The sequence below is a fragment of the Phyllobates terribilis genome, unplaced genomic scaffold (assembly GCF_046119375.1).
Source record: "Phyllobates terribilis strain yellow unplaced genomic scaffold, ASM4611937v1 Scaffold_13__5_contigs__length_258822181, whole genome shotgun sequence".
Classification (NCBI taxonomy): Eukaryota; Metazoa; Chordata; class Amphibia; order Anura; family Dendrobatidae; genus Phyllobates; species Phyllobates terribilis.
The window spans coordinates 243169805-243181156 of record NW_027362773.1 but is presented as its reverse complement, the minus strand read 5'-3'; the positions used below and the strand labels follow the sequence as shown (position 1 = coordinate 243181156).

General features: G+C 39.9%; 1 protein-coding gene across 1 annotated transcript in view; it reads right to left on the bottom strand.

The window, feature by feature from the left end:
- The window catches only part of NKD1 (NKD inhibitor of WNT signaling pathway 1), a 138240-nt gene that overhangs the window by 13450 nt on the left and 113438 nt on the right, over nucleotides 1-11352 (bottom strand). The window contains exons 6-9 of the mRNA XM_073659360.1: nucleotides 11000-11095; nucleotides 8582-8729; nucleotides 7255-7327; nucleotides 1701-1831 (exon numbers count right to left, since the gene is read on the bottom strand). Coding sequence (XP_073515461.1) covers nucleotides 1701-1831; nucleotides 7255-7327; nucleotides 8582-8729; nucleotides 11000-11095 — 448 coding nt within the window. The remainder of the gene's footprint in view (nucleotides 1-1700; nucleotides 1832-7254; nucleotides 7328-8581; nucleotides 8730-10999; nucleotides 11096-11352) is intronic.

Here is an 11352-nt window from a genome sequence, read left to right as displayed (position 1 = left end):
GTGTATGGGGCTGTTTATATGTCCCATTTTTTTGTGGACCAAGTGGCCCATGCAAATTGGTGGTTGAGATGTCTCCGATATTGATCAAAACCAACAATGCAAGTCTATGGGCCCATAAAAAAATAGGACAGCACTTGGATACCATTGGACTGTTAAATAGGAGAAGGCAGAAAACCTTTTTTTCTCTTCCAAGTAAAACTGATGAATCTGGGACCAAACTTGGATGTCCAGTGGATGACACTCCGATGAATATCTGAAGAAACTCTGAACAAAATGGGATGAAATGAAGACCATTTTTCTCGAAAGTGAAATAAAATGGACGTCTAAATGAGCCCTTAGGCTATATGCACATACCAGGGCCAAGTGCATGGAGCCTGTATGGAGGCACAAGGAGTCTCTTAGGCTCTGTACTATGAAGTTATAGGCACTATTTTTACATTTTGATTATTTGTTCATATTACTAATTATGTAAAAAAAAACAACTGAAATCTACATAAAAGGTTGATACTTCCTGTTCTGCACAGATCACTTTCTAATTATCATTACACACAGGATAACAATAAAAGATAACACTTGTATACGTATAAAGCACAGATCGCCTCTCTCTCCACAATGACCTCCGCACAGATCACATGTCTAGAAAACTGTCCTATATTAGTCAATGTTAGCTTTGTCATTGATATCCTTGTGGTCCTGATAAAAAGCATTACAAAAAATTCTGTTAACAGCAATGCATGCAAGATGGAGGCCCCAATTATTGTGCATAGAAAATAAAGTAAAAAAAACATCTACGATCATAACATAAAAACTGTTTGGAAAAAAAAATAATTTTCCTATTTGTTTTTAATTTTTAAAAATACTAAAGGTGATATGTTTTCCTATTTGGTTGGGTGTGCTTACTAGTGGGCAGGCCTATTACCAGGTGGTCTCCAAAAATAAGGTGTAGATACACATTTGCCATTATTAATCAAATATAAAATAAAGAAGCAAAAAAACTACATCATAACTACACTATGTGATCAAGGCCTTGGGAAGTCCTTTAGTTTGTATTCATACAGTGAAATTTTGTAAAAAAAACAAAAAAACAATCTGCTGTCACAGAATCACTCCCAATACTGTGGCCTGAAGAAGGTCATGAATGAAATGCCTGGATCGCAGTGGCGTAACTTGAAGCTCATGGACTCTAGTGCAAAATCATCCATAAGGGCACCCACTATCAACGATCTTTAACAGTGTTGGTCTTCATATATAGGCCAAAGTGACCCTTTAGACCCCCTCAGGCTACAAGGTCTAAGTGCAACTGCATCCATTATAATTACGCCCCTGCTGAAACGTTTGATTAATATATCCAATATTGTGGTGAATTTAAAACATTTCTGAAATCACAAGGTAAAATCCTTCGAGTTTGGTCTCCATTTCCTTTTGAATGTGTACTGTGTTTAAAAAAAACAAAACCAAAAACATTCAAAAATTGTGCCCAATTTTCCAGAATCCCTAACTGTTCATAGAAAAATGGAAAATTCTGGTTTTCACTAGTTTCCCTAATATTGCTGAGGTTGAGGGGAAAAGAGACTGTCCTGCTTTCTCCTGTCTATGGATATTTCCTAGCGCTGTAGAAATCATTGATCTCTTTGTGAGCTATTTCCCCGCATCCGCTCCTTTCATATTTTCCGGCAGTAAAATCTCAGCCATATACACACCTGGCCCAAATTTTGATGTGTAGTTTTCTATTCCAGCAAGATCCAAGTAGTGGTTTCTCCGTTCAATGTTCTCATCCACACACTGCCGGAGACATTCTGTCTGTTCTGTTTCATTTTCAGCTGGGTTATGTCTACGGGAGATAACAAAGAACAGGATACATCTGGGAACCACTCGCAGAACATCTATAAACAGATTAAAGCATCTGCAGAGACATTATTTTTTACAAGCTGCAGGATTTTTTTTCTTGCATTCTGTTGTCTGATCATTTCTTTTTTGGACTTTACCTTAAACAGTGAATTGTATCTTAGACCTGATTAGAATATAACTTTCATTGTATGGAAGCCTCATCATCAGATAACTGCGCCACTATGTGACTCCCTCTTTTTGAAATTTCCTTAAGGAAATACTCAATACTTAGGAGTAGACTCAGCAGTTTATTTCCATTCTGTATGAATCAAAAATTCCCTCGTAGGCCACTTAAACACAAGTGCAATATGGAACCAATGTTGGGATGGCCATACACCTTAGATCAATGTCAGTCAAGCACCCATCAAGTCAATGACTATACCTCCGATCTCCCCCTCCCCAATTGTCTCGACAGTATCCAAAACTGTGCTGAAATGCAGGACATAATAATCTGGATCCATGGCAAATGTGGATCCATATTGTGCTCGCATAAGTCCTTCACCCTATAGAGGAAAATATTTTTTCAGTAGTCAACTGAGCTCATCAGACTGCTTTTCTCTAATCTGTGCTTGAACGTTGATGTGACTGCATTTCTCTAATCTGTGCTTGGACTTTGATTTTCAACATAATGGATCATTGGTCTAATGATGAAATTGAGAATTTTATCAGCGTAAGGCCTCATTCAGATGACCACTGGCGTCTTCATGAGCCCTAAGAATACATTTACAGTATGTATAGCCTTTTTTGGGAAAAAAAGGCTAATTTATAATAGTAATGGCAGTTTTTCTTGCTCCATAAACACTGCTGCCAGATGTATACTGAGTCAGAAGGGAAATATTACATATAATATGTACACTGCATTTCAATCGGTGGCTTAATTTTTCACTTTACTTATATTTTTTGTCTTTTTGTCTCAGGCAGTTAGTAGTTTTTTTTCTCTACATCTCCGTTGTGCTTTTTCCTCTTAGAATGATGTGATTCTAAGAGGAATCATTGACTCACATGATTTGTAATGTTAAAAACGCAACTGAAAAATACAACCACCCCCAAAAAAAACAGGTTCTAACTGGTGTTAATGCATTGGACCAGTCTCTACAAGGAACATGGTCTAGATGGAAAAGGTGCAAAGCTTAAAATTAAGGGGGTTGATTATTGGCCTTAACTCCTTCACAACATATGATATACTAGTATGTCGAGTCTCCGTATATGGAGCAGGCTCAGCAGCTGTGCCCGCATCATACCTGGCATATCATATCTGACATCTTCTTGTGACAGCGCTGAATGCTGCTGTTTAACAATTTAAATGCCGCTGTCAATCACTACCAGGAGCATTTAAATTGTATGATCCTCTGTGCGAGCGTGCATGCCTTTCAGTAGCCTCCCATGATGCAAATCTGGAGGTCTGATGGGTTCTTATGGCAGCTGGGGGCCTTCTAAATGCCCCAATGGCTGCCATCTTTGTCAACCTGTGAATCCCAACTTATGGGTGGGCTTTATAGAAGAACCTCATTTTGTCTATATACTTTAATACAGGGCTCCTCAAACTAGGGCCCGCGGGCCACATGCGGCCCGCGGAGGATTTTTATCCGGCCCGCCGGGCTGTGGGCAGAGGAGAGCGGTGTCAGCGCCAGCTCCCCTCCGCTTGCTCAGGGCCCCGGCAGCCGGATACTTACCTCTCCCCGTGCCTCCGCAGATACGCTGTCTTCCTGGTGAGAGCTCCCTGTGACGTGTCAGGTCAGAGGGTGCGGTGACGTCTTTACACCGCGCCCTCCCCTGAGCCATCACAGGCAGCGCAGAGCGGGGAGACGCTGGAGTACAGACCTGAGCAGCGGCAGCAGGTGAGGAGGAGGGAGGTGAGTATTGCATTTTTTTTAATGTATGGAGGCATGGGACATAATATTAGGGGTGACATGCTGCATGGGGCATTATATGGGGGGGGTGACATGCTGCATGGGGCATTATATGAGGGGGGTGACATGCTGCATGGGGCATTATATGGGGGGGTGACATCCTGAATGGGGCATTATAACGACATGGGAGTGATATCCTGCATGGGGCATTATATGGGGGAGTGACATGCTGCATGGGGCATTATATGGGGGGGGTGACATCCTGAAAGGGGCATTATAACGACAGGGGAGTGATATCCTGCGTGGAGCATTATATGGGGGGGGTGACATCCTGAAAGGGGCATTATAACGACAGGGGAGTGATATCCTGCATGGGGCATTATATTGGGGGGTGACATCCTGCATGGGGCATTATATGGGGGAGTGACATGCTGCATGGGGCATTATATGGGGGGGTGACATCCTGAAAGGGGCATTATAATGACAGGGGAGTAATATCCTGCGTGGCGCATTATATGGGGGGGTGACATCCTGAATGGGGCATTATAACGACAGGGGAGTGACATCCTGCATGGAGCATTATATGGGGGGTGACATCCTGCATGGGGCATTATAAAGACAGGGGAGTGATATCTTGCATGGGGCATTATATTGTGGGAGAAAGGGACATCCTGCATGGGGCATTATATGGGGCGGTGACATCCTGCATGGGGCATTATAAGGGGGGAACAGCCTGCATGGGGCATTATAAGGGGGAAATAGCCTGCCTATTGAGGACCTATGCTGCCTATTGGGGACATTTACCTGCCCATTGAGGACCTATGCTGCCTATTGGGGACATTTACCTCCCAATTGAGGACCTATGCTGCCTATTGGGGACATTTACCTGCCTATTGGGGACATTTACCTGCCTATTGGGGACCTATGCTGCCTATTGGGGACAATTACCTGCCTATTGGGGACATTTACCTGCCTATTGGGGACCTATGCTGCCTATTGGGGACATTTACCTGCCTATTGGGGACATTTACCTGCCTATTGGGGACCTATGCTGCCTATTGGGGACATTAACCTGCCTATTGGGGACCTATGCTGCCTATTGGGGACATTTACCTGCCTATTGGGGACATTTACCTGCCTATTGGGGATATTTACCTGCCTATTGGGGACATTTACCTGCCTATTGGAATACCGGTTTATCTAACTTTACTTGTTCTTCATTTTAAATATTGTATTTGTTCCTGTATTGCTTTTTTTTACGTCAAAATAAGATATGTGCAGTGTGCATAGGAATTTGTTCATAGTTTTTAAAAAAAAAACGATATTCCGGCCCTCCAATGGTCTGAGAGATAGTGAACTGGCCCCGTGTTTAAAAAGGTTGAGGACCCCTGCTTTAATACAATTGTATTTCAGTTTCTAGAACAAGCGATCGGATGATCAAAGGTGTGCTGTTCAGCTATTCTTTTGCAAAGACTTTCAGCCATTTTGGGACAATTGCCTAAGTTACATGATTACAGTATTTGTTGTACTTTGCTGCCATCTACTGGCCATTGTTATAACATGCTGTCATATATTATTACTGTTTTACCCATAAGACCTTTCTGTCTGCAACTCCTCCTACCTCTTTCCCTTCACTTCCTTCTTGTGTTCAGTGCCATCTTGACAACACATGCTGCAGGACCGGAGAAAGGATTCTCTCGTTACATGTAACCTGCACTTCGAATATCAACTCTAACTTCTACCTCATCTTCATACCTTCACCTTCTCTGACATCTCACCTCATCTCATCAAGTTACTGTGAATAAAACCTGTTGAATTCATCACTGCATCATCCTTCCGGACTATCACGTACAGTTCATAAGAATAAAAGCACAGGTTAGTGAGTAACACTATCTGCCATCGCTTATACGGAGATCCGTGATCGCATCCTTCAGACACATCTCACCCATGTACATCAGTGGCAGAATAAAAGGTTCAAGCTCCCTTAAGGGGACAAAAAAAAAGATGGAAAAAAGTTTTTAAAAATATATAAAGAAAAATTAAATTATTTCCATTTTCCCTCTTTAAAAATAAAAAAGTACCCATATTTGGTATTTCCACTTCCATAAAAGTTTGATTTATCAAAATATAACATTAGTTAAACCATACAGTAAATGCCACTAAGAGAAAAAAATCAAAACGCCAGAATTGCATTTTTTATCGAGGTACCTCACTAAAATTATGCAATAAAAGGAGATAAAATGTCCCTCAAAATAGTATCAAAGAAAATGTCACCTTGCCATCATGAAAACATAGCCTCATGGCTCTACTGACATAAAAAAAAAAGATACGGGTCTCAGAAAACGGCGACACAAACCAAATCTTTTTTTTTTTTTTTACAATTTTCCCATTATTTTTCATCACTTAAATAAAAAAAAACTTGTTCCATGTCACCGTAATTGTACTGACCTGCAAAAATCACAATGCCAGGTTATTTTTACTACGCAATGAACAATGTAAAAGAAAAACCCTCCCAAAAAATTGTGCAATTTTCCCAATTTCATCTCACTTGGAATTTTCTTTTCCCGCACTCTGTATGGTAAAATGAATGGTGTCATTCAAAGCCAAAGCTTGTCCTGCAAAATGCAAGCCTTCCTACGGCTATGTCTATGGAAAAAAAGTAAAAAGTCATGGCTCTCGGAAGAAAGGGAAGAAAAAAATGGAAACATCAAAACTGAAAATTACTTGCTTGATGTGCCAGAACTGCATTAAAACTTGGTGTAAACTTAGTAAACAGATAAAGTGCAACCAACTTATAAAACAGCGTGAACCACTTTACTACATTAAATTTAGTTGGTCTAGCCTAAATTGGTCTAGCCTAAATTTACTCTAAAAATGAATCAGGATTAGTAGATATGCCCCATGGCAGCCAAAACTCTGACAGTCACTGTAGCTCAAGCTGAATGGCAATTATTCGGTAGAGCTGGCTTGTGTTGAGTACGCCTAGAACATCATATGAAAGCTGTGCCCAATGCATTTACTTCTCCCAGAGTAACATTTTTTAACTTTCAGACGTAACACTCCCTTTTATCTTCTCCTTTATCTGCCTCAACCTTCCATATATCTTGAACACAGTAAATCCCAGGACTGTCTACTTCTAGCTTCTGAAGGCCATAGGATACTTTTATCACAGAGGAAAGACTAATCCAGCGCCGGGAGTCTCTACATAGAGACCCGATGCAGACACAAGAGCTACAGCCATGCTTGGAATGTAAGACAACAAGGATCTGAAGGCATCAGCTGCTGCCAACATAAATATTCTCTGAGGATCTCGGGACCCTGACTTTCATCTCAGTAAACTACTAGATATGTTATGCTATAAATCTGTGCTAAGTAAGATATCATTACTCTTTAGTAGTTCAACTTTAGGTGAATAGCGCCATTGATGTCTCACGTCTTCTCAACAAGACTGAATGGCAAAGCAGCATGCAGGTATTAAAATGTTTTCATTGCTGTATGCACATAAGTAAAAATTTACCTAGAAGAACTACGCTGCTTCTTAAGATCTTCGTTCACTTTGCTCTCACTTCTGTATCTTCCATTTTGTATCTCTGCAATTACACAAATCAACAGACGTTAGTTGGAAAGTTTTAATTTGAAAGGCGAGGTGCATACTAAGGTTTTTCTTTCGGAATATTTAAAAATGGAACCGTCCCAAAATCAACAACAAAAACGTCTTGAAATACTAGTGGAAAATCCACTTTTTTCCAGTTATTTGACAGTTTAGTTTTCTGGTAAGGTTTTAAGAACCTTGCTGGAGAAAAAACTAGAAGTGACATGCTACTTATTTTCTAAAGCGGATTCTTTGTGGTTTCTGCTCACAAATTGTCTAATCGAAAGGCTGCGAAACACCACATGGAAAAAAAACCCTCCAAAAATACACTTCAAGAAAAAAAACCTGAAGTGGATTCCGCTTGGAAAACGTATCTGATTTTTCAGCCTCCTCTTATGAACCTACCCTACAGGTGATCTGTAGACCAAAAATTAGCAACAGAACAGTCAAAAATCACTGGCTGCAGTCCTATTATTTTGTTCTCCAGGCAGGACATTATAGAGCAGGAGGAGCTGATCAAACTTATATATAACTTTTTTGTGAGAATAGATTCAGTAAAATGTGAATTTCATTCACTGAAATCCCGGGTGTTTTTATATATGAGTCCAGTGGGTAGTACCAGTCAGTGATTGACAGCTATCTGCATGCACAGTCATACAGGGAAGACTGTCAATTAATAGTAGCACCGCCCACTGGACTCCTATGCAAAAAACGGAGATTTCAATAAATTGCAAGTTTTACCGAAATTTGTATAACAAACCTATATGTCATCCTGCTCAACTTCTCCTTCTATGTACTGTCCACAGATTGGACTCCATGTACAACATGACAGGTTCTCTTTAAAGTCCATGTTTCATTTTGTACATGCTTAATTAAATGGGTTTACCCAATAAATACATGTGTGTCAACTACGTGACAAATGTATGATCTCAGAACCCGCAGAACCCTGTGTCCTCTGGTGGTCACAAATTCCTACTTCCTCTCTATTCTCACACATTCACTTCTAAGGGACTGACAGTATCTCAAATCTCATAGAAGTGAAGGGGACAATGGACTCATACGTGCTCTACTCCTTCAGAGGGGACTTTGGGATCTTAATTCCCAGCATCAGACCAGATCCCAGTGATCATACTGTGGATAAGTGATAATGGGAAATCCCTTCAAGCTAAATCTAACGTTACCCAATGCATCACATAATTGGCCCCCAAATTCTTTTGTATTATGTTCTACATACGTGAATGATAAGCATCACCTGTGTGATTCAGTAAGACAGTCCTCTTCTTCAGTGTGGCATCTGGGGCTACCGATAGCTTGACCCTAAGGGTTTTACTGGAGCTGGAGGAGTGATTCACTGATGCATCAAATACTTCATATATGGTGTGTAGTAGACTTGTAATGTCCTAGATAAAAATACGGTTAAGAGTTATACTGCAAAGACAAACTGATGTGGAATTTTTCTCCTTGCAATGATAAAGGTCTGTTTATAAATGAGTTTTCTGGCAAGACGTCATTAAAGTTCATTGAAGACATCTCAGGATATAAGTATGGTTTGTGATATATTAAGAGTCACAACTCGATTCTACTGTATTTAACTCAAATAGCTGGTAAAAAAGGAAGGTAGGACATGTTACCTTAATTAGGGATCGATAAGTAATGACTCAAAACCCCTTTAAACTGTCAAGACTTTTTTAACTTATTGTACATTTTATGACCATTGTCCTCTACAACACAACCCTTGTTCAAGGTAAATAGATAAACTTAGGACTCCACAGTAGGAATACTACACCATGGGTTTGAAGGCTCATCCTTAGAATATATGGACACAACGTCTTTTTCAGGCGGATTTGTTGTGGGTCCCCTCTGAAACCTGCCTGAAAAAGTGCCCAGAAAATCCTAAAAAGAATGAACATTTGTATTTCTATGTAGAAAGGACTTTCTGCTCAGGTGTTCAGTCTTTGAGCTTCAGGTATCCAAAGACACCAAGCAGCTAAAAGAAATGACCTGACAATTCTTTAGACATTTTCCGCTCTTAAGATGCTCATTACATTACAATACAAGTAAAGCATAGAAGATACCACGAAGACACCCAGGTGCCATTTTGATCATTTTGGCAGCATTTGTGTTTGATAAACTGCGAACAATTTCTTCATTGTTGAATGGAGTTAAAAAAAAACAACCGGAAACAAAATGGCACATGTTGGAAAGAGCTGAAAAAACTGCAAGCGGTACAAAACATTGACAAAGCACTCTGGAAAAAAACAAAGAACAAATAAAAAAGATTCTTCAGGAATAAAAGAATAAACACTAGTATACCCCGAAGTGTCTTCCTCTTGAAAAGTCTAGAAGTTTCACTCGACAGAAAAAGACGTCGTGTACAAATAACCTTGTGCTTTTTTAAGAAAAGAGTTTCCGAATTCGAAGCCTAATAAGAACTCTTATTTCATAGACACTAAAGGGACAAGTATACTATAGCGAAAGGTCAAGTGGATAATAAAGTCAGCAGCGGGTGAAGGCGATCTGCGCCTGTTAAACCTCATGCACTTTTAGAACACTTCATAGATCACAAAACATTAGTTCATCTTAGTCCGATTAGCCATATTTCCTAGGCGGATAATTACAGGGCAGCCTGTCACTTGTAGAAACAGAACTCAAGTGCAAAATAAATTGGACTGTCAATGGAGGAAAACACTCCATTAGCTAATTCTTTTCAACAGGAATATTAAAGACATGCCGTTATCTGTATGCAGGCACAAAGAGAGGAGTGAACGGCTCATCAAAGCCATCAGAAGCGGGGTGTTTCCCACACTGACTTGGCAATAGTCATGGAATGTGTCATCCAGTAATGAGGCATTTCATAGGCAGTAGGGAATACTATACCATCAGGAGTACTGGCGTTACAGGGTCACCTTTAGGGTCAATACTATTATGCATGACAGCATTCATGTACGCAAAAACGTTGACGACCTTTTAGTCACTCCATTTTAGCCATTCTCTTTTATGAAACCCAATATAGTTATCCTCGTGGAATACTGACGTCATCTCCATGCAATAATGAATATATTACATAGAAATGAGTCCAAAATAATTCTGTCTAGCGACTCTTGAGTTACACATTTCTTTCAACGTCCAATCCCATGTAGATGTAGAGTTGTGCAACATATGCCAGTCTAAATATCACATTTATAAAGGTAAATGTCATTATCAGGAGGAGAGAATTCAGTCAAGGCAAAAAAATGGAACATTAACCGGAATTGATATTTTTTTATATTAAAAACACAATCAGTTTCGGCTTTACCCAGCCTTCCTCAGGTGTGTCCACCTGAAGAAGACTGGGTAAAGCCGAAACACGTTGTGTTTTTAATAAGTTTTTATCAATTCCATTGAATGATCCATTTTTTACTGTTGGAAGCGACGGTCACCTGGATCTTCTCCTCCTGATTATGCTCCTCTGGAACTCTCCCTGGAAGACTTTCCCACAGCAAGTAGATCGTCTGCATTTATCTGCAATTGTTTACGAGGTATATGGAGTTGTGCCCTATCTGCACAACCCAACCAGGTGAGAGACCTTTCTTTTAATGGTCATATTAATACGCACTTACTACACTCAATAAAGCGCTACTCTCTCCCCCTTTTTTCCATATAGTATAAAAATGTAATTCTGGGAATATACCTCTCTTGTTACTCGTCCGCTGTTGTCGAAGTCATACAAGGTGAATGTCCACTCTTGGCGGTTATCTTCTTCCACGGAAACATCACACTGAAGTTCCTGAGGAATATAGTACATTTACACCAGTGTCTGAATATTTTATGCTATACATGTGACATACACTATATGCTGTATAGAATGATTTATATTTTATCAACGTCAGTTATTTCTAAGCTGCAGACTAAATTAAGCAATATATGTAGAAATCAAAAAAGTTATTTTGGGTTTTGAACTAAAAATGATTTACCACTATCTAAGGGGTAGTCAGCTTCAGCATTTACTTGCAGGGAGCCTGTTATCAAATATAATGTCCGTAC